At 43.7% G+C, this 24,917-nt stretch overlaps 3 protein-coding genes across 3 annotated transcripts; all 3 read right to left on the bottom strand.

The window, feature by feature from the left end:
• Nucleotides 1-2,116: 2,116 nt before the first annotated feature.
• On the bottom strand, nucleotides 2,117-5,556 carry LOC306953463 (lysozyme g-like; the record flags this gene model as incomplete). Its single annotated transcript, XM_079544371.1, is given in 6 exon segments — nucleotides 2,117-2,250; nucleotides 3,004-3,142; nucleotides 4,073-4,269; nucleotides 4,868-4,957; nucleotides 5,454-5,517; nucleotides 5,521-5,556. Coding segments are annotated over 6 exon segments (660 nt in total).
• A 5,433-nt stretch (nucleotides 5,557-10,989) lies between these two features.
• Nucleotides 10,990-16,272, bottom strand: LOC306953236 (lysozyme g; the record flags this gene model as incomplete). The annotated part of the gene is made up of 6 exons (XM_079544106.1): nucleotides 10,990-11,123; nucleotides 12,029-12,167; nucleotides 12,307-12,503; nucleotides 12,645-12,746; nucleotides 13,003-13,075; nucleotides 16,252-16,272. The coding sequence occupies 6 exons, from the start codon at nucleotides 16,270-16,272 to the stop codon at nucleotides 10,990-10,992; spliced, it is 666 nt and encodes a 221-aa protein (XP_079400232.1).
• Nucleotides 16,273-18,672: 2,400 nt separating this feature from the next.
• Nucleotides 18,673-21,105, bottom strand: LOC306952734 (lysozyme g-like; the record flags this gene model as incomplete). The annotated part of the gene is made up of 5 exons (XM_079543482.1): nucleotides 18,673-18,803; nucleotides 19,663-19,801; nucleotides 20,015-20,211; nucleotides 20,344-20,433; nucleotides 21,063-21,105. 5 exons carry the CDS (start codon nucleotides 21,103-21,105, stop codon nucleotides 18,673-18,675), a joined length of 600 nt encoding a protein of 199 aa, XP_079399608.1.
• Between the last annotated feature and the right edge of the window lie 3,812 nt (nucleotides 21,106-24,917).

The raw sequence follows: 24,917 nt of genomic DNA, 5'->3' as shown, positions 1-24,917 counted from the left end.
GTAAAGCTGAAATTTCAGCCCTTATGAAGGACATGTTGTTCATCTGCCTTGTTGCTGAGGGGCAGCAGACACAAGGCCTGCTCTAGGAATGATAGCCTAAACTGACAAAGCCAGGGATTCTAAAGTCTTAGCAAGTGTGTTTGGGACGTGTCTGCAGCAGTGCAGCCTGGTGAATCTCCAACAGAGGGTGCACTGCCAGTTTTGTTTTACACAGCATATACAAATACAGGATCTCTCTCCGTTACTATACAAATCTCTCAATTCACTGTACAGACACTGCAACCTTCAAAAGTACTGAAATGTAAACTGAAAAAAATGTATTAATGACCAGGCTTGCTTAGTACTGTGCACAGCTTATGTATTTGATAAACTGCCTGTGATAGAGCAGAGCTAGTCCCTGCTTCCCAAGTGCAGAGAATGGAAAACATTTTGGACAGTTCCTGTTCTTTATGGGTAAGGTTTAGCTACAAGAAATGTATGCCATTGACAGACTGTCAGTTTTCATGAGAAGAGAAATTACATTTTCTTAACATTTTTAACATATGTGTAAGTTTGATTGTTTCTGAAATACTATCTGCTCTAAGATCGCAACAGCTTGCAGTGAGGATTTCCCAGGTTTTCTGTGTGTAAACGTAAGTTCTCTAAAGATTTATCCTCAGGTGTAAAACTTGAGCCGAACAAAGTGCAAAAACCTACTGTGTGTTAACATAGTCCTCATGTAAATCCTCCTGAAGCACAGGTAAGAGATACAGGCTTTTTGCGTCGGGAACAAAGAAGCTGACTTAAGATGGGAGAAAAATTCAGGTTGGAAGGTACCTTGCAGGTCTTTGGTCCAATGTCCTGCTCTGCAGCTCAGCTATGCTCATGGGGGGAAAGATGTAGATGCAGAATACAGTCTTACCCTGTGTGAGCCTCTCTTTCAGCTCATGCCTGTTGTCATTTATCCTCCCACCTTCCACCACTGTGAGGAGCTTGGCTCCATCCCCTCCATTATCCCTCCCAGATACGAGGCATTCCCTCCCAAAGCTGTCCTGCATCATGAGACAAGTCCTCCAGCCCCACGCACCCTGGGGGCTCTCTGCTGCCACCCTCACTCTACTTAATTTGTCTTCCCTTTGCCCAGAACAGCTCTGTTCCAGAAGTGAACTGGAAAGTGCTCAGCAGATGCAAGTAATCTCTTCCTTCAGTGGAGCTGCGCTTTTGTTCATACAGTCCAGGGTGTCTTCAGCCTCCTTGGCTACTTGGGCACATTGCTAGCTTGTGTTAGGTTTGCTTGTTGGACAGGATTGATTCGCTATGTCTGCTTGCCATAGAACTTGAAATATATTCAAATGAATCAAACAAATCTTTGGTGCAGTGTCTGGTACCAATACAGAAACATACATATGTAGAAATGCACTATTTTAAGAAGATTTTTAAAAATTCTTTTGCTGAGGATATTTTAAATGACAAATATAAAAAGTCTGTAATAGAACTATAAAAATGCATGGTTGAAAAACCCCCACAGTATTCATTATCTTTTGTAGCTCCTAGTGATACACTTGCTGCTTTTCTTTTAGCTACTCTAAACTTCTTTCTTTTCTCCCCTTTGTCTTGAAATAGCTGATTCAAACCAACAGCTCTGAAGCTAAGGTTCTCCAAATGCTTTAGTATGTGTTTGATAATAGAGCAATAAATCTAAGAGGGAGTGACACACTGAGATACACTCTTGTAGCAGATTAAAAGTATACAGTACTTTTGTATACGTGTAAGTATACAGTATATTGCAAGGACTGGTGTTTGCCTTCAATGATTTGCTCTGCTAAGGTGAAAAAGAATAAAAGGTAGCTAATGATCCAAACTGTAACCTATCTTTTGCCATTGGGTTTTTTTTTTTCCACTTCAGAAAAGATTCAAGCAGTCTTCATCTCTTGTAATTTCTCAGGTAGCAAATTAATGCTGCAGGAAGGAGTCACAATGCTGTTTAACAGGAGCAGCTTTGGATTTTATTGATCAATATGCACGTCTAACAGCAGTACAAAATAGGCAACAAAATCACCTACTGACTAACAATTTGCAATTTTGGTAATGTGAAAGCATTTGCCATAAGTATTGTATAATGACTCAGATATCTTTCTCAGTATCCGTGTCTCTGAAAGAACTTGGCTCTTGCAACCACATCGTTGGCATAGTCATTGTGTGTTGTGCCAACATCCATTCCTTCATAGGTCTGGACATTTCTCGTTCCTGCATTATAGGCTGAAATCCCACCTGAAATGAGAAAGAAACACTCAAACAAAGGTAGTATTTCCTCAGTAAACAAATAAAAATCACAACCTGAGTGTATCGCTTGAGTTTGTTGGTGTCTTTTTACCAGTATTTTTTGGCTGCAGTGTTACCATTTTCAGCTGTTTTCATCACCAAGGTGTTTCATTTGCGTTTTAGCATTGTTAAGAAATTATGGTTTACATCCAGGCTTAGTGGTCATTGTTTCTTTGCTGTATTTTGCAAATCTAACATCTTCTTTTGTAGTATTGTTTCCTTTTGTGATGTTGATAACATCAGGTACGTTTGTATCATAGCTGGATAGGAGGGGGCCAACCATAATGATGGCTTCAGCCGTGATCAGTGTCTGGGAATGAACCATGTTTCCTTCAGTGAGAACCATACTGTTCAGAAATTGATAGTCTCTCTTTGGAGTTGTGAAATGACAGCTTTTTATAAGTAGATATAGAAATACAAAAAAAAAGCAAACGGGCAGATGGGGAAGACAAAAACACCTTACTTCTTGCAGCTGAAAACGTAATGATATTTGTCAAGTTTTCCAAAAGCTTGCTAGAAAGATAATGGCATTTTTCCTTTTAGTGAGTATCATGAAATATTATTCCACACACTATTAAAACTAACAGGGTAACCAGGATGTGTTTAGTTTTCTAAGTGCTTGGTTTGACAGCATTACCATTCTTGACTTTTATGCGTATGGATTGTTATAAAGTTGACATTTTAAAGCTGATAAAGACCTACCTTTGAGCTGCTGTTCCTTACTCCATGTTGGGAATTTTTTCTGAATATCATTTATTGACTGACACAAAATGTCTGTGCCTTGTTTTATATGCTCTTCACTGTTCCATGCCCCATGAATCTGATGGTACCGTTTGTCAACCTGAAGACAGGAATATCAACACATGAGATAAATGCTATTTGTTCAGAGTTCTTCAGCACTTTTAGGCTGCCTGTACTCGTTTTGATCTTTACCTGTTCTGGTAAGAAAGAGCAAGTGAGCTCAGCCCAAGGCAGGGGCAAAGCCACCAGATACATATGAACAGCAAACTGTGGGGGCAGTGGACAGGAGTGTCTTTCCCACCTCTGTCTATCAGAGCCTTATAAAACTGAGGTAACTTGCTGCAAAGGTGCCAAAAGCCATGTTACTGCTGCATAAGCTTTTTCAGCTGCAAGACAACTGCTCCTGTCCTCCCCATCTGCACCGAGAGTGCCCAAAATGTTGTTTCCCTGGGGGTGACTCCTGGCTCCATCCCTGTTCTCTTCCCAGGGCAGCAGGAGCAGCATTGCATCTTACCCACAACACAGTGCAGCCCTGAGAGGGCCGGAGCTTTTATGACAGTGTATCTGAACACATGAAGCAGATGTTTATGGTTGTACAGATAAGTGTGCAAGTTGGCAAACTAGTGAGGCATGAATAATGAAGCAAGGTCCCTACTAGCTGAGTCCCATGGTACATAAAGAGTAATTAACCTGACTCCATGTAGCTACAGCCTCTGGGTCTCTGCACTTAGTTTAAAAAGTGCTTTTTGAAACAAGATTTATTATCTAACATATGAAATAGAAACAATCTACTTGTTCCCAAAGAGCTCTGGGAAGCAAGCAGCAGTTTCACTGTGTAGATGCAGGCTGTTCTTGCCCTGATATTTTCCAGCATCCCCTCCCATCCATCCCCATGGCAGCTGGAAAATGGATCAGCGCTGCTTTATTCTGACTGAAAAGTTGTCTGAAAATAGCAGGGAAAGGAAAGAAAACCTTCTGGTTGACACTGCACCCAGTTTGGGCCACTGAGTTTTGAAAGGGTTGGCCATACCTGCATTAAGCCAAATGCATTTCCATGGTCACCCCAGCCATCCTTCAGTGCTGTCCCAGCATGTGATTCTCGAGAGATAACAGCAGCAACCACAGATGGTGAAATGCACTTGCTGTTGGCCACTTTTATAATAGTTTCTTTATATTTGTCCATATTCTTCAAATCTCTTTCAGCAATCTTCTCTGAAGCAGCAACTCCTACAGCACAACATATATCATTTTTATTTTCATTTTTACAGTCAGAAACAAAATTTTCTAATGGTTCTTCTGACTGAGCCAACATTCTGAATCCCTCTGAATCTCTTAAGAGGGAAACAGTGACAAAATTGACTAATTTCAGTGAAGTAGCCTAGTTGTCAACAGATGGCTGATACAAAAAGATATTTTTTCAAAAACAGTGCATTTCTCTAGTGTGCAAACTAAACAGTGGGTGTGCTTTAAGTCCAAGCCTTTGGTTGGATTAGTTCCAGAAGATTTACTTTTTTAATTTAAGACTATGCTAGGGAAGCTTTCAGAACTTTAGGTCACAAGGGAAGCCCTCCTAAGGGAGAGAGAGAGAAAAATGGGCTTGATGAACATGCTTAGCAAACCTTGCGTTTTCTCTGTGGTAGTCTTGAATATTCTTGGCAGCATCTCAAAGGTGACTCCAATCTCAGCATAATTTGTGCACCCACATAAGATCTCTGACAGCAGTGTAAAGACCGCTCACGTAGCTGTGACCAACAGCCAAGGGCTCGGGTTTGCCCTGAGCCCATGTGTGGGTGTGAGGTAGGAGAAGGACTGAGATAGCACTCACCTGCATAGTTCAGACCTTCCGGCTTCGCAGTTCTCTCTGATGCACCAGTTGTTTCAACATTTGCTATGTTCCCATAGAAATTAGAACAGCCTAAAGGGCAACATATACAGTGAGATGTCACATCAGAGCAGCGTACGGCATATTTTCAGATCCACAGCTGAAACTGATAGGCATAATTTAGATACTAGCCTGGGCTTTTATTTGAGGAGATGCTCTTGTGGTATTGTATTTGTGCACGATTCATTTCCTCTAGTTCTGGATCATTTTAGCTTGTCTGAAATTCAGTTGGCATCTCCAAAGGGTGTTTTCCATTCCAAAATAAAAAATCTCTGAGACTCAAAAGAAAGCCTGCACAACTCAGTTACAGTTTGCTTTCCCATCAACAAGAAAAATCATGGAGAGCATCCTGTGAATACCTTATGTGCAACGTATCTACATTTATCTGTTGCCTAAACGTGCTGTTGTATAAGGTAAAATGCGAACAGTGAAGAAGAGGAGCAATGCCAGCCTGAGTTGAGTAGTCAGTAGAAAAGAAGTTTTGCATACAATGAATTATTTAGAAGAGTATCAGAGAAATGCCACCGACCTGACATGTTTGCTGCAGGATGACTCCCCACCGTCTCTGGGCATTTGCTTGAGCTGTGTGTATGTTATAGTTGTGGGCACAGCTGCCTCAGCACTTCCTTCATGGCAGGGCTTTTATGGGAGAAGGGCAGTGTCCAGCAGCTTCCACCCAAATGCAGCAGGGTTTCTGTTTCAGCTACCATTTGAAAAAGGAAATAACACATAATTGAGTTCAAAAGTTGGATGCTGACTGGAAGTAGGAGGAGCCTTATCTGAAAACAACTCCAGTTTCTGGAATGATAACAAGTGCAGAAGGAGGAGTCTGAGCTTTTGGATTTGTGAAGTTATTGTAGGCAAAGACCCAGCAGCACTACCACATAACAGAGCTGCCACTGCTGAAAATGTGGGTGTGCAGAGTGAGTGAGTTTCCTGGCTTTATTCCCACTCAAACACAGACCCAGGTAACCACGTAGCATGCAGCAGAACCATGGCAACTGTTTGGGAGTAAGAAAGAAACCACTGAATGGCAGATCTCCCCATCACTCTTCATCTGCTAATGCAACTCTGCCCATGTTCATTTCGTGGGGCTGAAATGCTGTTCCACCCTTTGATCAGCTCTTCACAAAGTAAGCTAGGGAACTGATTCTGTGTCATTGTCTTGAAAGATTTGATTCTGTAACTTTTGCATATACTGTTATTGATATCTCAAGTTGATACTTGGACTAGATGATTGATCGTTGGACTTATTTTAGTAGTCTTTTCCAATCTGAAAGATTCTATGATTCTACTGTAAGTCAAGAACCAGATGGAAAAATTCCACAGTCCCTACATGGAGCTTGTCATGTTTATGGTTATGAGGAAAGTTGAAGGAAGCTGAAACACACTGAAATATTTTAGACAGGCAGCAATATAGAGCACATATACAGAAATGACAAATACTGAAAATTGAGAATCTCACTAAGGATGATTTAGTGTAAACTCTGAATGGCTTGTGCTGCTATTCTGTTATTGATGGGGGGAAAATAGAAAAAGATGTACTGCATTACTTCTGCGTCATAGTAACTGAGGCAGGGGGGATCCACAGAATCTCACATGTAACATCTCTAATACTGTGCTCATTTTTGGACTTCTTACTACAAGAAAGGCATTGAGTTGCTGGAATATGTTCAGAGAAGAGCAGTGAAGCTGGTAAAGGCTCTAGAAAACAAAGCGTGTGGAGCAGCTGAAGGAAATAGAATTGTTTAGTCTGGAGAAGGGGAAGCTCAGAGAAGACCTCAGTGCTCTCTACAACAGCCTGAAAGGAAGTTGTAGTGAGGTGGAAGATTCACTTCTTCTCCCAGGTAACAGTGACAGTGCAGAGATAATGGCCTCAAGTTGCACCAGGTGAGGTTCAGGTTGGATATCAGGAAAAGATTTCTTCTCAGGAGTGGTGAGGCAGTGGCACAGGCTGCCCAGGCAGGCATCCATGGCTTGCTTGTCACCAAGGATGTGGCTCTTTGATGTTGTGCTCTGTGCTGATATGTCAGCAGTACAGGGGTGGCTTTGGGCAGCCATTCATATGTGGTTTGTGTCCTGGATTCCCCTTTTGCTTGCTGTTGCTTGAGGCATTCAGTAACTTCCAGATTCAGATACTGTTCTTCTTAATTCTGGCTGCTCTTCCTTAAAACTCGTTTCTGCCTTGAAACTGGTGATAAGTGAAAGCTTCCTGCTATGGAGATGGCTTCACCGCTGAGCAGCATTGGCAAACACAGCTGGCCAGGAGACTTCTTCCCCTCCCAGCATCTCTGGGTTACGCCTGTCATAAACGTGCAGCCATGCTAATGGCCAGGGCTGATGCTGGCATTGCAAGGGACAATCTGAAGGCAAGGGGAATGCAAGGAGACATGACCCAAGGACTCATTTCATTTTGCTGATCATCTATTGGAAGTGGAAAAGCCCAAAGGAAAGCAGGAAGAGGGGAGAAAGCGAAGTGAGCTACATTTGATTTCCACAAACAAAACATTTGGATGTCGGGGGAAATTCTTTACAGAGAGAGTGGTGAGGTGCTGGAACAGGCTGCCCAGAGAGGTTGTGGATGCCCTGTCCCTGGAGGTGTTCAAGGCCAGGTTGGATGGGGCCCTGGCAGCCTGGTGTAGCACTAAATGGGGAGGTTGGTGACCCTGCATGTGGCAGTGGGGTTGGAGATTCGTGATTCTTGAGGTCCCTTCCAACCCTGTGATTCTGTGATTTATTAAGCCAGGGCCTTTCGCAGAAACTAATTTCTGAAAAGCTGCAGTGATGACTGCAGAGTCAGGCCTCCCCCAGCATTTTTCAGAAGCAAATTTTATGGCAGTTAAAGGCAATTCCTAGAACAGGTTCCCAGCATAGAAGGGATTTATGGCTCACCTGCAACATTTCACCTGATGAAATTCACCATTTCACCCCTCCCTGTCAAAGCTTCAAAAGGGCGTGCTGCATCCATCTGCTGGACAAAGGGGGCTGAAAAATGCTTTCAACTAATGACAAAGCTGAGCGGGAAGAGGCAATGAGTAGTGTGATTTATTTTGACATCATGCTGCTGAGATGAATGCCTGTATTTACCTGCTTCTTTACTGTAGTTAGAGGTTTGGGTTTTTTTTAACTGTAAGACCGTGGCTTAACTTATTTCTACTGGATTCACTTTTGCTCAGGCTGTCATTGGGTGCATTCTGTCCACCTTTGCAGAGTTTAGACAGCTGCAGACAGAGTAAGACATCCCGAGTCAGACAGCAAAGGTTGGGTAACCCTGGGCAGGTTTCAGCCACAAGTGAAGGCAGCTGTCATTTATATCATTTGTAGCTCTTGTTCATCTTCAGCAGGAAGGAACTCGTCCGTTTAAAATGTTCAAGTCTTTTTTCTTGAGTAGTTAGCAGATTTAGAATACACTTAATAGAAGAGCTCCTTGTAAAGGAGGGACCCAAAGAAGTCAAACAGGGCCCTTCCAATACAAACTAATGATTAAGCAGCACAAAGCAAATTAAGAATATACTTGCAGGCCTTTTCTGCATTTCATCAAGAATCATACAAGAATCACAAAATTGCTACAGCTTTTTTGGAATAAAATTTCTGAGTAGGCTGTCCTTAAAATATTTTATTGCTGCAGACAATTCTATTGGTTTTTTGTCCTCCTTATTGTTTTAAATGTATGCATGGCAGAATCCTATGCTTCTCAGTATTGAATGTGGAGATGGGGTGGTTTGGATCTAGTGGAACATTTTTACTATTTGCAATGTAATTTCTAGATAGTGTAGTCCCCTCAGTTAACCATCCATGATGCATGCCATTCCCCTCGTGCCATTCATGACACGTGATTCTTAGCCACTGCTTTAGTAATTTCTTTTTCTTTCTGTGATAACCATTTGTTTTTAAGAAATGAACTTCAGACACTGGTGTAGCAAAACTCAATTTTATAGTGCAACATTTACGTAATCAAAAAGATGTTGAGACAGAGATGCTGAGAATGAGAACTCCCAAAGGAGTTCTGTTAAAGGAAAGAAGTAGCACCAGTCATCTCATAACCCTACTGGTTTCATTTATTGTTTTGTTTCAAAGTCCCCTGTGGTTTCTGCAGAAATTCTCCATGTCACATCTGCAACAAAGAAGCCCTGAGCTGGAGAGTGCAACAGGACTTAAAAGTGAGACTTACACAGTCAGCACAAATTTCAGCGTCTTTTGTAGTAAGTTAATTTCTGCAAGTTTGTGTCTTGCAAATTGTGCTGAGGTTTTAAATAAGTTTTTAGGTATCTTGGAAGTCTTGTTCATGGCCTTAGCTAAGTGTAGCGAAGGCCATTTTTATAAATACTAAATAGCAATACTTAATATTTTATATTCATTGCTGATTAAAAATGAAAGCAAATAGTGGGAGATACTAAACATTTCCACATTTATGGATGTGTATTTGCTTTCTCTCTGTCCACTCAGGCGTGACAAACCATTTCCTTCTTTCCTCTTCCAGGTCATCTGTTGCATAGTTACACATACACCTGTCCTTAGTACGTGTTCTTCCACTTAACCCACCCCAGTTCTTTCATCTTTTCAGGTCACAGTTTCCTCTCTTCTGATCATGATGGCTGCTCTGCTTTGGCTGCTTTTCAGTTGGTCCCCATGTTTGCTCAGCTAAGCACAATCCTTATCTGAGGCCTTTCTGGTGCTGGTGAGCCTGAAAACATCACATTTTGTAGATGATACTCTGTCGTCCTTCCTAATGTGGCAGTTGCCTTTGTACCACAGGGCAGGAGGTGACGAACGCTAGGGTTTTAATTCTATCCACAGCTGTGGGAATCAAACCCACTTCAGTGGCATGGGTGAGGAGATTGGGAAGTCATTACCTGCCCATGTGTAGGGATGTCTGCTGTGAATGTCTGCTGTGAGGCCTGCAGCCATCTCACTGATATATTAAGTTAACTCATAGGATCTTAGAGTCATTAAGGATGGAAAGGACCTCTCAGATCATCTAGTCCAACCATCAGTCCATTCCCACCATGCCCGCTGACCACATCCCTCAGTGCCACATCCACACGGTTCTTGAACACCTCCAGGAATGGTGACTGCACCACCTCCCTGTGCAGCCTGTGCCACTGCATCAGCACTCTTTCTAAGAAAGAATTTTTCCTAATATCCTAATATTCCTAATTTTCCTGAACCTCCCCTGGCACAGCTTGAGGCCATTTGCTCTCATCCTCTCGTTGTTACCTGGGAGAAGAGGCTGACATCTACCACTCCACAACCTCCTGTCAGGTGACTGTAGGAATGAGGAGGTCTCCCCTGAGCCTCCTCTTCTCCACTAAACAATCCCAGTTCCCTCATTCACTTCCCATCAGACTTGTGCTTCAAACCCCTCACAGCTTTGTTGCCCTTCTCTGGACATGCTCCAGGGCTTCAATGTCTTTCTTGTCATGAGGGGCCCAAAACTGAACACAGCATGTGTGTTGTGGCCTCACCAGAGCTGAGTACAGTGGGATAATAACCTTTCTGCTCCTGCCAGCTGCACTATTTCTGATACAAGCTGACCTTCTTGGCCACCTGGGCACACTACTGGCTCATGTTCAGCTGGCTGTCTACTAATGCCAGCAGGTCGTTTTTTCCCATTCTCTTCTCAGCTTCATTATCTGCTAATATTAACATTACTTATCCAAACTTTGCTATCACAGATGAAAATACAAATATCTTGGAGTCTGGTTTCTTTTGCTAATAACATGTTTATTAATTTTCTGTTTGCTTATTTCTGTATGACTGAGAAGTGACAGAAAAATCCAACTGCGGTCTATGTATCTTTATGAAAAGTTGGAATTCAGAAAAAGTGACCACATAATTATATTAAGTAAGTATCGGGCATCTTTGAAAAAAGCCTGCTGCTTTTAAAGAAACCACATGACCAGGGTCTTACTGAATATTGTTTTTAAAGATGTGAGTTTTAGCCTGCGTTTTTTTTTGTTCCTGTAACATGTGCATCTGTATGGATTTGCAGTATGTAGCTTCTCTCGTGTTTTGGTGGCTGTTCAGGTGATGGTAGGTAAATCACTTGGTATGGTTGCCTCAGCCTAGTATCCATGCTGCTTGAAATACTGGGCTCGAGCAACCACGTCATTGCCGTAGTCATCATGGAGAGTGCCGATGTCCATTCTCTCATAGCTTCGGACATTTCCAGTGCCAGCATTGTAGGCAGAAATGCCACCTAAAATGAAACACACAAGGGGGTAATGCAGATTTAAAATTCCAGCCTGACAGTTTGAGAGAGTGTACCCTCAGCAAGTGTGGGGATGATGCCAAAATGAGTGATACAGTAGAAGGAAGGGATGCCATCGTAAGCGACATGGACAGACTTGAGGAGTGGGCCCACATGAACCTAATGATGTTCAGAAAGGCCAAGAAAAACCCATTGAAAACAGCCCTGAGGAGGAGAACTTGGAGGTCATGGTGAACAAGAAGCTAGGCATGATTCAGCAATGTGCTCTTTCAGCCCAGAAGGCCAACAGTATCCTGAGCTACATCAGAAGAGGGGTAGCAGCAGAGAGGGAGGTGATTGTCCCCTTCTGTTCTGCCCTCGTGAGACCCCACCTAGAGCAATTGTGTCCAGGTCTCAGGCCCCCGACACAAGAGTGATGCGGAGCTGTTGAAGTGGGTCCACAGGAAGGCCATGAGGATGGCTGAAGGGCTGGAGCACCTTTCCTACTAAGAAAGACTGGGGGAACTGGGCTTGTGTAGCTTGGAGAAGAGAAGGTTCTGGGGAGACCTCATTGTGGCCTTCCAGTACTTGAAAGGAACTTGCAAACAGGAGGGAGACTGACTTTTTACATAGTCTGATAGTAACAGGACAGGGGCGAATAGTTTTCAACTAAAATAGCTGGATTAGATGTTAAGGGGAAGTTTTTTACTCAGAGGATGGTGAGGCCAAGATGTATGGATGGGGCTCTGAGCATTCTGATCTAGTGGAAGATCCCTGCTCATGGCAGGTGGATAAAGGTAGGTGGTTGTTAAGGTACCTTCCTGCCCAAATCATGATTCTATAAAATCATTCAGTATATATTTGTCCTGAAGTTTTTCTTCTCTCCTGGACAAAATCTGTGGTCTGCACATTACCTTTTAGCTGTTGATCCCTTGTCCAGTGTGGGAATTTTCTCTGTATTTTCTTTATCATGTCAATAAGTATTCTTGTGCCCTGCCTGATATGGGTTTCTCCATTCCACGTTCCCTCAATTTTATGGTGTCTTTTGTCAACCTGGAAATATTAAAAAGAAAAGAAAAAAAAAGAAAAAAAAAAAGGCATTTCACTGCAGTAATGGGAGATATGTAATTGGGGCTTACTTTTATTTGTATGACATTACTTCATTAGGTTTTATTGGAGCATCAGCAAATACCTGCATTAAACCAAATCCATTTCCATTGTCACCCCAGCCATTCTTCAGTATTGTGCCAGCATGAGATTCCCGGGAGATGATGCCAGCAATCACAGCAGGCTCAATACATAATGCTTCACCAACTCTCTTAATGAGTATTTTGTATCTATTCATATTTCCTAGGTCCCGTTCAGCAATCTTTCTTGAAGCTTGAACTCCTGTATCGAAAACAAAAAGATGTCTCATCTCAGAAAGGAGGTAGACCTTGCCTATAGGGTTATGCATTTTGAAAATATGAAGGACTTGAAATTATTGTGCTCCTGTGGAAGAGAGCAATCCAGCTGAAGTGTAAGACTCACCACAGTAGTTTAAGCCCTCCGGTTTTGCAGTTTTGCATGAAGCACCCGTGGTATCGATTCTGTTTACATTGCCATAGCAATCCGTGCGGGCCTGGCACATACCTGAAAATGTTGTATGAAAAGACGTAAGCATCCTGCACTCTGCATCCTGCACTTTGCAACTTGCACCCTTGTGTCCTGCACCCACCCACCCCTCAGAGGTAACCTCTTCTTCAGCAAGACTTGCAGGAGAAGTGAGCACCTTATGTCCCAACACAATTTGATAACAATCGAGATTTGGGAAGGGGAGATGGGGAGGCACGTTAATCTGGGGCTGCTCAAGGGATGAACGCACAGGGGCAGCAGGATGCTGACTTACCCAGGAGGGCGGTGAAGCCCAGCAGCGTGAGCACCAGGTGCATGGGGTCGTTCTTCCGAGCACGCAAAACAATCTGGAAAATCAATCAGCAAACGTGAAGGAATGATCCTATCTCAGTGCTCGCTGATTTAACACAAATAAACCATTTCTGAATTGATGGCTTATGTCTCTCGGTTGGATACACAAAGTGATATAGAAGTGCAGTCACGTCTCTCTTCTGGCACAAACCAAGCTGCAATTTTTCCAGCCCACATCTTCAACAACATCTTAGTAACCAACCTCCAGCTCCAATATTTAGTTGATGAAAAATCAAATAAAGAATAAAATGAATGATGCTCAGTACTCCTTGCTGCTGTGCTTCCACTCCAAATGCCCTCATCCTGTGCCCGTAGTCTCTATACAAGCACCTTCACCACAATGAGGTAGCTTTGCCTGAATCTAAGGCTTTATACTCAGAAAACAGGCACTTGCAAACTGCACTTTGTCTTAGTTATTGTGGATGGCTGCTTCAGGGTGAACCATACTCTGGTCGGCTGTTAAGGAAGCCAGGGGAGATGGGCTCACAAAGAGATCTGAGCTATCTAAACTCAGGTGAGCTGAGTCCAAAACTACAAGACAAATTTTCGTGTCCTTATGCAAGCACAAATCTCAAATATCTCAGCAGAAATCTTCTGAGGAGGGTGGCATTGCTGAAAGGGATGAGAAGACCCCCCACCCTGAGGAGCATCTTACCTACTTGTCTTCAGCCCAGCTTCTGCCACGTCGCTGAGGTTTTGGGGAGCTTAATTTATAGGGTGAGCTAGCTTCTGTTCAGTGGCAATCCAACACTGTGTCGAAATGTACTGGGCTGTGGTTTTGGGAGCAGTTTTCCAATGTAAACAGAACCTGTTGCACTACTGACATTGGCATGGTGGTAAGTTTGCTTTTGGGAGTGGCATTTCCCACATTTCAAACAGCAAAAAAAATCCTTATTTTTCTCTATGTGCTTCTTGTATTTCGTACTCAGGTGAGGGCTAAGCTGAAGACTCAGCTTCAGGTGTTTGTTGGGACTTATCCCAGCATCCTGCATTGTGTCCATACTGCCCAAAGGAAGAGGGTTGGGGCTCTTTTCTGTGTGCTGGACCTCTGTAGGACAAGCTTCTTGCCTGCCCCTCCCACCATTCTTCAGCTGCTTCTCTGTTTTCCCCACCACTTCAAGTTCTCTCTAAAACCTACCTCTTCTCTTGCCTACCTCTGCCCTGAGCCACTGTGGGGGAGGTGCCACCCTCAGAGGAAGAAAAAGGGTGCCATAAATGATGGTGTCCAAAGGCGGGGTTTGGGCAGCGATGGGGACCTTCTCAGAACAATGCCAAAAATCATAAAATCATAGAATCACAGAGTGATTTGGGTTGGAAGGACCTCACAGCTTACCCAGCCCTACCCCCTGCCATGGGCAGGGCTGCCCCCCACCAGCTCAGCTGCCCAGGACCCCATTCAAACTGGCCTTGAGTGCCTCCAGGGATGGGGCACCACAGCTTCTCTGGGCAGCTGTGCCAGTGCCTCACTGCCCTTGGTGGAAAATGTATTCCTGACATCTAATCTAAATCTCTCCTCTTTTAGTTTAAAACCACTACCCCTCATTCTATCAGTACATGCCCTGATATAGTTTCCCAGCCTATTTTTCCCATAGCCTCCTTTAAGGAATGCTGTGGGGGAAAAGCATATCAGCTTCTGTCACTTCTGCTTTTTGTCTTTGGCTGCTGCCAGTGTCCAAAGGATGCTTAGGAAGTGCAGTGAGGACATTTGGGGCCAGCACTGCACAGTATTCATTGTGGCTGGACTGATGAGTTCTGCCCATCCTGTTCTTCACAGATTGCCCTTGCTGGTATACGTGCCCTGGGTGTCATTCTGCCTCTGGCAGCGCGACTGTGGCTTGGAGCCACTGCACGGTCCTAGCAATGGTTAAAGGAGCAGTGAGCTGCTCCCCTGGGTTTGCTTTCATTGTTCATTTGTTTAACAGCTGAGATATGCTACCTGTGTGTGGAAAATTTGCCCAAGAACATTGTTATTTTAACATTATTTCTCGGAAATCTTACGGATCGGGAAGCTGATAATAAACCAAGGATTGGGGATTTCCACTCCCTTCGAGTTGGAAAGAACAGGGGAAATAAGCTGGCTAATAACTGGTTGCTGTGGTCACGGGACTAGCTAAACCCTTCTCTGCCTTCTCCAAGGACCACTCTCAAGGCCCACGAGTACATCTTTCCCTCAGGTCTCACAGTAGGACTGCTGTGGTGGTCAGCAGTGCCATCCCAGCCACTCTGACCTGCTCTGCCTCTACAGTTTATTCCCTCTGGAGTGCCGTGACCCAAAACAGCCTTCTTAAAATATCACATATTTAGCTACAAACACAAAGACCACCTCTGCAGCAAAGAGGGCTGCACATACCAACTGCAAGAGATGCTCAGACCTGGGAACTGGTTCCTAGCTGGAAATCCCAGACCAGTTTTTCAACAAGTAATAAAGCAGAACAAACTCTTTCTCAGCACAACACTGCTGTGGTGGAATTCCCCTTTGTTTTGTGTCTGTCAGAGAAAGAGTCATGAGCTGCGGCTGAGATCCAGCCAAAACTGGCATTTAGAGTCATCTACCAGAGGACCCTGCTCATCCGCATTTAAATACACTTCCCAAGACTGACATCACTTGTAACAAATGCTAGCATAGAAGATTTTATTTCCTCGTCTTGTTATTCCTATTTCTATTTGCTGACTGCAGAATCAAAGATAATCTGTCAAAGGGATTTTCCCTTTTTCTTTCCTTCCTCCTTCCCTTGGCATCAGCTTGTTGGGTTTTTATGGGAACCCCAGCCCTCCTCATGAGATAGCTGCCTACCCGCTTCTCCAATGCTTATACACATACTTGAATTCCTTCAGTGTTTTGCAACTGTTTGAGTAAACTGTGTTTACTCAATTTCAGTTCCTTGATTCCTAGCAGGTTTTGACCATTAGTGGAAGTGTTGATGTTCCTTCTCACTGTGGCAGTCACCTACCCAGATAGCTCTGGTCCCATTCATATCATGACCACAAACAATATAGAAAGCACTGTAGGACAGTCTGGAGTGGTTCCATGGGAGGCATCACGTTGGTTTGACCATAAGCTGCCAAGAACTGCTCCAAACAGTACTTTTTCTTCTTATCTTAAGGGCCTTCACATGAGACTACTTCAGAGATTGCTGATAAAAGCCTTATCAAGCTTGCAGTGTGGCACTACCGCAGATTCTATCTTGGCCATCTACCCGGTGAGATAAGAGTTGTGGCTGGTTTGAGGCATTTTACCCCTACAGAACAACATTGCCAGAGCCCTCCTGGCTGTTTTTTTTGATGCACTGTTGTCCCCCAGGTTCTTGAACAGTGGTTGTTCAATAGGTGTCTTTCCAGGCATTGCAACTAGGCTGTTTGGTCTCTGAATTCTAAACAGGGGGTATAAGAAAGAAGGAGACAAACTCTTTAGCGAGGTCTTTTCGGGTAGGACAAGGGGAAATAGTTTCAAACTAAATTAGGAGAGATTTACATTGGATATATAGAAGAAGTTTTTTATAATAAGGATAGTGAAGCACCAGCACAGGTTGCCCAGAGATATGATGGGTGCCCATCCCTGGACACACTCAAGGTCAGGCTGGATGGGGCTCTGAGCAACCTGATCTAGCTGTAGATATCACTGTTCATCATTCAATTGGTCTAGATGGCCTTCATGGCCATCTCCAACCCAAATGATTCTATGATTCTATGATGTTCTTTCCCATCTTGTACATCTTTTCTCTTTCTTGATCCGTCCTTCTGCTTTCCATGATAAATTCCATGCTATTAACTTGCTTTACAAGCTGCCTGCTTTTTCTAATCATTTGGAGTGTCCAAATTTGCTCCCACAGCTCCCTGTACCCGCCAGCTGAACAGTTTATTCCAAATACAATGTACATGAACACGCAAGGAAAGATCAGAGGTCAAAAACAGTGCCAGCTCACTGGCAGAAAACGTCTGCTCAGACCTGGTAGCAATATGCTGGTGTTGAATTCTCCTTAACTCCTTCCTGCCAACTTATCAGGCAGTTGTATTTCAATTCACTTCCCATGGAGATTTTCTGTAGTCGGTACAAAGTGCTGATACCATAAAATAACGTTTGTGATAAAACACAGAATTGCTGCAATCAAGACCTTTAAATGGACTTCTAAAAATTTCCTTGATGGGAGCAAGATGTGGAGCAGCAGCCTCACAGGTAACACATGCAGAAATGGGACTCCCAATGCATTCAGAGGTCCACAGGAATAGCAGCACATCCTAGTGGCAGCAGATAAGGGCATTGTGAAGGGAACCAAAGAAATCTCCGCTTTTGCAAAGCTTCCAAACTCAAAAACTCTACAGATGTGGAAACGAGATTCCCTGCCCCCAGCCCATATAAAGTTTATACTCTTCTACCAAAAGTGTTAACATACATTGTGCATAATGTAGGAGGATTGCATAAGATAGAAGTTTACAGCAAAGACTTCAACCTATGCATTTTACATAAGCTGTTTCAAGCAGAGATAATCAAACTGTGTGTGATGCCTTACGAGCCTGTATTATAACATGGTGTTTTATTAAAATTATCTGAGTTCAGCACAGAGTTCACTACAGACAAATTAGTATCTAGTTGAATACCTCTGATAGCTCAACACTGAGCTGTTTCCTGGAGTCTTAAAGCAAAACAAAACAAAACACAGTAATGTTAGAGATGTCCTATAGCTCCCTCTGGCCTCCAGAAACTGTAAACATAAAACTGCCTGCAAGTATTTCACTTACACACAGTCCTTGCTGGGATGGTAAGCAGGTGAGTGACTGATGTCTCCCAGCCCAGCTCTTCCTACTGCTGCTCTGCTGCTCCATTTTCCTGTTTCTGTTCTCAGAAAGTCCCAAATTGGGTTAATTACCTAAGTCACAGGTTGCCACAGACCATGCCTTGTGAAACAGCAAAGATGAATACATTGCCAAACAAATAAAAAATGGAATTCAACATTTATCTTTATTTTGATTGCCAGTAAACCTAAATTTGCACCCAGAACCATCCACATTAAAAAGTACTCTCAGTTTACAAACCCAGAGCTTACCCACTCCTAATTAGAAGTCAGGCAAACTGGCAGGACAGAGGGACAGAAGCTGGAATGCTTTTAAACTTGGCAGGTTCCAGCACAAATGCTCCAAAGGCAAAGCAGGGAAGGTGTTGAGGTTGTTACCAGCACTGATGCTGTGACATAGCTCCTGGGACAGGTGTGCATGGAGTGATGGAAGACTCAGAGAGGAGCCTCTTCACTGGGAAGTGGCCAGCACTATCAAAGGGGAGAAAACTCAAGGGGTTATCCCTCCTGTTTGTAAGAGAGAACATGGGCAGCACAGCCAATGCTGAGTGAGAGCTGTTTGCATCCGCACCTGGAGATGCATGAACAGCCCCAGGTTCAGCTCCTGATACAAGAAGCATCCTCACCCAACATTTTAGCATCACTTGGAAGTCACTATCTGACTTCTAAAGGCCTCCAGATTGTGCTCTGTTGTCCCTGTGAGGCACATCAGTCCTGCCAGGTCCCTGGGAGGCTCTGGGTACTACTGTCACTACTGGGCTAGTCTACATGTAGTGGAGGCTCGGTGGCAGGGGGTCACTGAGCTAGAACCCATTTCTCTTGAAGTATTGGGCCCTCCTGATCACGCTGTTGACATAGTTGTCATCTCTGCTGCAGGGGTCTTCATCGTACATCTGGAGGTTGCCGGCTCTTGCATGGTAGGTGCAGATTCCCCCTGGAAAGAGTCAAGAGGAAGTTGTTGTGGGCTGATCAATCAGAAATATAGGTTTTAAAATAAAACTTCCTAGCCTGAAAGGCAACGCGTCTCATTGAACTTATACAGCACCATTGGAAATTGCTACTTGTGTCATTAATACTGAAAAGTGACTCATTTAGCAAAAGCCCTATTTCTGTAGTTAAGGAACCCATGGTTCTCTCCAAATGAGGGTGGGAACAGCACAGTGACCCTATGAAGGCAGTCTAACGTGGCAGCGGGAGTGTAAGGATGGGAGAGCAAGAAATGGCATAGAGTGAAAAAATGGCATGCAAACATGGATTCTAATGCTTCCTTGACTGAATGTTATAGCCTATCCCAACAACACTGTTGCCGGTCTGCTGTTTTGTGATTGCCTCTTTCAAATGAGGAAGATCTTTTATTTATGTATTTTTTCAAGAGATGCTGAAATGCTGTACAGTCTGCCAGGCTGATGCTTTTATTCGTTCAGAGGTGATAGCAGCAAACGCGCTGCACTCTCATCATTTAGAGGCCTCTGCCTCACGAAAATTCTTCGCCTGGTGTTAATTAAGTGTTGTTAGAAAGCTTCTTGTGCTCTTTAAATTGAAAAAAAAACCAACAACCACAAACCTACAACCACAAACTGCCTTGATGTACATATCCCAGTATGGATTGCAAACCAAATTGCTGACAGGGAAAACTAAGAGAGTTCTGTTTGTCAATTATTTCTGGTTTAAGGATTTCAACTGTTCACATCCCTGGTGAATGTTCACATACTGATGGTGCCAGTAACACAACTTCCCCTCTTTGTTTCTACACGTTCCTACACATCCCCCCAGTGCACTCCCACATGCTGTACCTCGCAGCTGCCGGTCCCAGCTCCAGGCAGGGTGCCTTGCCCTCATTTCGTTGATTCCTGCCACCAGCATGCTCGAACATTGGTTTATGTGATCCTCACTGTCCCACGTCCCAAAGGGCTGATAATACCTCCTGTCAATCTGGAAAAGTCAAGAAGAAGACCAGTTTTTCTCGGAACACAGCTACCACTTACAGCTTCACCATGCTCTCAGCACCCGCAGGCTGCGATTCATAGGGACCTCATATCCCAGTGCTAAAGGCAGGATGCTTGCTAACTGAGGTGAAGCCCTGAGGCACCCAGCACACTGCCATGCTGCCACACAGGATTATCTTCCCGCGTCTCCTGGCTGTACCTGCATCAGGCCGTACCGCTGCTGGCCCTGGTCCCAGCCGTTGTTCAACAGCAGGCCGGCGCGGCTCTCCTGAGAGATGATGGCAGCAATGAGAGCTGGGTCCAAGCAAAGCCTTCTGGCCACTCTCTTAATGGGCACCTCGTATTTCCTCAAGCGGATGACGTCCGCTTCCACCGTCCTCCTCAGAGCAGCAGGGCCTGCAGCCGGGGCAGAGACAGCCTTACCCAACAGCTCCCTCAAAAATGAGGCCATTGAGGATACTGAGGATGCCAACAGGAGACACAGCATCTCTCTGTAGGCCAACAAGTCAAGCCGTGCCTGATACCTACCGCAGTCCTGGGCTCTTACAGCTGTGCAGGAAACTGTGGGTGCTTGAAGAGCACTGATATCACCATAGCAACTGTAGCTCATGGATGGAGCTGAAAAATTAAATGGAGGCGTTTGGAAACATTAGACCTCACAGCAGTATCATACAGATTACTGCAGGTGAATACAGGCATGAGGTGTTCATCCAGACCCGTGATCCAAACCACTTTATTATCACTGTGCTTAGACTGTTGCCACTGCTGCCTATCAGTGATGTTATCAATCACAGCTAAAGAATAGGAATTTGTTACTTTCTGGTCAAACAGATTGAAATAAATTAAATATCATTTTACACAGACAGGTGTCATCCCTGATAGATGTAAAGGTTGCTGTGGGGGAAGGAACCACAGCCTCTGTATTTACTTAACGATGTCCCCTAGTGTCCAGGCCACCTCAGATGATGGCTGCTGGCACCTGAGCACTCTGGCTGAGAAGATCTCCTGTGTCCTTCTGCAGCTCAGTGGGAAATTAACTGAGGAGAGTGCATGCCTCAATCTGGGAAAACTGTCCTATTTATTTCCTCAAAACCCATGAAATTCATAGGTTCCATCTAACAAACAGCCTGTGATGTTTGTGAGATCATTCTGAGCAGGCAGAGAGGTCAGATAAGGCTGGATGGGTGTTTCTGTGACTCTGTGGCAGGGTGCTCTCCACAGCACACCAAATGCAAGCCCAGGCTCACCAAACAGGGCTGAAAGGCCCAGCAAGAGCAGTGCAGTGACCATGGTGGTGGCTCTCCTCAGCTGACCCAGGACACCTGAAAACACAGGATGAAGAAGTTGGAGCTGATATTCAGCAGCCCTGGAAGAAAGCATGCATGGCGAAAGCTCCCCCGCTCCTTCCCATCACCCATTGGCTTCAGAGTGTGGTGATGGGAGGAGATGGGAGCCCCACTTGCTTATTTCCTACCTATTCAGATGGTTTGGAGGGACATCTCCTCTATCACTTGTACCACCATGCCATCATTATCAGATTGAGAGGGAAGCACTAAGCTGGTGGCCATTGTCAGCAGGGATGTTTTGGCCTGTCATCTGCTGATACAGTAAAGCCTCTGCATATATTCAGGTGTGTGATAATGGCAGATAATCGCTTCAGTAATAAATGCCTCTTGTGTTTATCAATAAAATTCCAAAATATCATCAGATAATAGCTATTGACTGGAAAAAAAAAAGCATCGATTGCACTTGCCTTGCTGCAGAGCGCATTAAAACCATGCAGTTTTACAAATTACAAATGCTTTTTTTTTCCCCGAGAGGGTTTTGAGTACAAAACAATGCCACAGCCCTTGCAGGCAATTCTCCTGCCATGCTATTAACACCTGAAAATGCCTTATTGATTTTAATAAGGCTTGACCTTTTCTCCAGCCTAATAGTTCTTTCTACTGTAAGCTAGACCGCATGGATGTTTGAACACAAACAGTCCATCCACGTCATCTGAAAGACTCCAGTGCCCTGAGAGAGCTTATTCGGGTAGCCAAACCACTGCCTGAGCTCAGGTTGAGCCCTAACACTGAGTATTTCTCTGAGCAACCAGATCTAGCTGTAGGTGTCCCTGTTCATTATTAATCCTGGACTAGATCACCCCTCAGAGTCCCTTCCAACTCAAACAGCTCTATGATTCTGTGATTCTATTTGCAAGAATAGAATATTGGATCAGCACAGCTTGACCCAATAACTCTTAATTCAATGGCAAGTCCATAAGGGGCCCCAGCTAGCACTATGATTTGAAGCTGCTCCTACACGCAGAAAAATGCCATATAAAATTTCAAGTTATCAACCATTTTGTTTTCTGTCCCACCACAGAAATCGTCACAAGCCTTAAGTAGAAACAGCACAACAACTGCAATAATAACAAAAAGGTAAATAAAAGCAAAAAATCAAGGCTTCTTCCCCTGAATATCTACTCTGAGTGGATTCAGACTCACCCGTCTTCAGTCGGCCTTGCTTTGAGGCAGGTCGCTCGATGAGTTTTATATATATGGGAATGAAGAGGTATCCACCCTCTGGGCTTTGGAATGTTAATTCCTACCTACTGTGATGACATTTGTTATAAAGTGTAACAAGCAGCATATAATAAGAGCTTTGAACTCTTATGTTTCCTTTCATCCAAAGATTTGCACAAGCAGTGGTTACTAAGACTCGGGACATTTCTGTGAAAGGAAATAAATATTGTTTTTCCTCCATCAGTGACTACACTGATGCTCCATAAATGACTTGCAGAAAGCATTTCAATGAATCAGTGGTGGGGACAGGCAAAAATCAGATCCCTCATAATGTTCTCCTTGCTTTATATCTCAGATTAGCCTGGGCACATTTCTGCAAGGGTTTTTGTCTTATTTCCTCAAGGACTTCAGATTAGTGATTGTCATGCCTTCATCGGAATTCCATAAAGGACAATTAAAGAAAACCATCTCTCTGCTTCATTGCTTACTGCAAGCCTTATTTGAGCAGGCAGCTAATAGACTTTGATAGCAGAGGCAGGGTTTGACTTCTCTACTTGGGGAAGATGGATGCTGCAGCTAAGAAAGAAGTGTATTTGCACCATGTGTCTGAGGCACTTTTTGTGTGTAGAAGCTACTAAAACCGACTGAGTCATGTGGAGACTGAAAAATCCGGGTCTGTGAGGCCAGTGTCTCTCTCCTTTCCCTCCTTTTTCTCTTCACCTGACTGCCTAGCAGGAGTGGAGGCTAACAAAGCAAGGTTTTCTCCAGGCAGCTTTCTTTTCATCATTTAATAAACAACAAATCCATTTATTCGTTTATTTATTTATTTATTGGTTCCCTTTGTGCTTGAGACTTTCTGAGTATGAAATACTATTTCGGTCAGATATTACTTTTTAAGTTCAAAAACAAATGATGTTACGAGTCTTTACAGCTCAGGATATCAAGTGGGCCGTGTCCCCCTAAAACCCATGAATACAACTATCACAAACCTAGACCATGTGTCAGTGAGGAGAGGGACATCTAGCCCTGCTGTTACACAAGAGTTGTGTTGGGTTGTGGTGAGTCCTAAGCCACTCATTTTTGGGGGGTGAAACATTGAAATAACAGGAACCTTTCCACAGACAACAAAACAGCAAGGCACGCATCCTTCCTCTGCAAACACCATGGAGTCTTGGACTAGACTGAATTGTAAATCTTTTACTACAGCTCAAGTAAGATATTAAGTACTTAATATCATTAAAGCGTTTGACATAACGTAAGGCACTAATCTATGTGCTATCTTTGGAAAAAACAGGTAGAAAATGGAGCCATCATACATACAGCATGGCTTTAAGGATTTCAGAAGCAAACTGTGACCAAAGAAATGCTGGGGGTAGGGAAAGCCCAAAGAAATGAGCTGGGAAATGGCCTGAGCGCACAGCTTGATGGCAGCAAAACTGGTAGATATATTCATTTGTCTTTTGTAGAACAAGATGATCTATAGTAGAAAGAGATGTATTCTTCCAAACAGATGGAAGTAATTGTATATTATTATGAAGTTGCCCTTTATAAAGACACTGTCATATTTGTGATCATAAACCACTGTTCCTCTCAAGTCATTTTGATGACTCAGAAATTTCTTTTTTTTTTTTTGGAAAGTAGCCTCTGACTGTGAGAGAGATTTCTTTCTTAATAGGTTGGTCATTCTCTAATGGTCCTTAAGGTCATTTTCATTTCAAATACTGATTCTCTTTGTTATGCATTTTCTCTCGTTTATTACCCACACAATCACAGACTTTCTGCCCATTTTACGGTACTGTCACATGAATTATTAATGCCTGCTTTGCATTGCATTGCATTGCTTTTTATTTACTCATTGAATTGCGGGTGTTATTTTTTAAAGTACAATTATTTCTATCTTTCCTGCTGCATGCTTAGATCCCTCTTCATATTCACACAATTTCGTGCATAAGGCCGAATAAGAGGTCATTTTTTCAGCAGCATTATGAATGATATTTTTCCTGCTAAACATTTCTCTATCTTCTCAAAATTTGCTGGCTTCTCTCTCTTAGAGTGGAATGCAGAAAGCAAACAGCCTTTGTAGCAATGAGGTCATGCTAACACTGCTGAATGGAGCAGGGCTCTAAGCCAGCACGTTCATCCAGGGCACCACCATGCTGTAGGACCTGCGGGATGCTAGGTAGCAAGATTTTTTTGCCTGCTCTGTGTACTCTCAGAGCATTAAATTCAGGTGAACTGCTTAATGAAAGTGAGCTGCACCTGTCACTAGCACAGCACCATTTTGAATCTCAGCACTAGATGTAATTTGGAAAATGATGTCAACAGCCTGAATTCAACCTCTGACTGACCAAAGGGATGGACACAGCTGTGTTATGATGCCACTACTGATATGCTGAAGAGAGGATGAGCTGGAAGGCATCTTCATGTATTGCACAGAAAAGTGAACAGCATGGAGATGCTCAAGGCCAGGTTAGATAGGGCCCTGGGCAGCCTGATCTCATGTCTGATTCAATGGTTGGAACTAGATGGTACCCTAGGGCCATCCAACCAAACTCTCCTGGGACCAAAATGTTCTTCAGAAATGGTTGGAATTAA

This window comes from Tetrao urogallus, assembly GCF_951394365.1.
Source record: "Tetrao urogallus genome assembly, chromosome: 1".
Taxonomy (NCBI): Eukaryota; Metazoa; Chordata; class Aves; order Galliformes; family Phasianidae; genus Tetrao; species Tetrao urogallus.
Note: the sequence above shows the minus strand (reverse complement) of the source record. Positions and strands in the feature narration are given on the sequence as shown.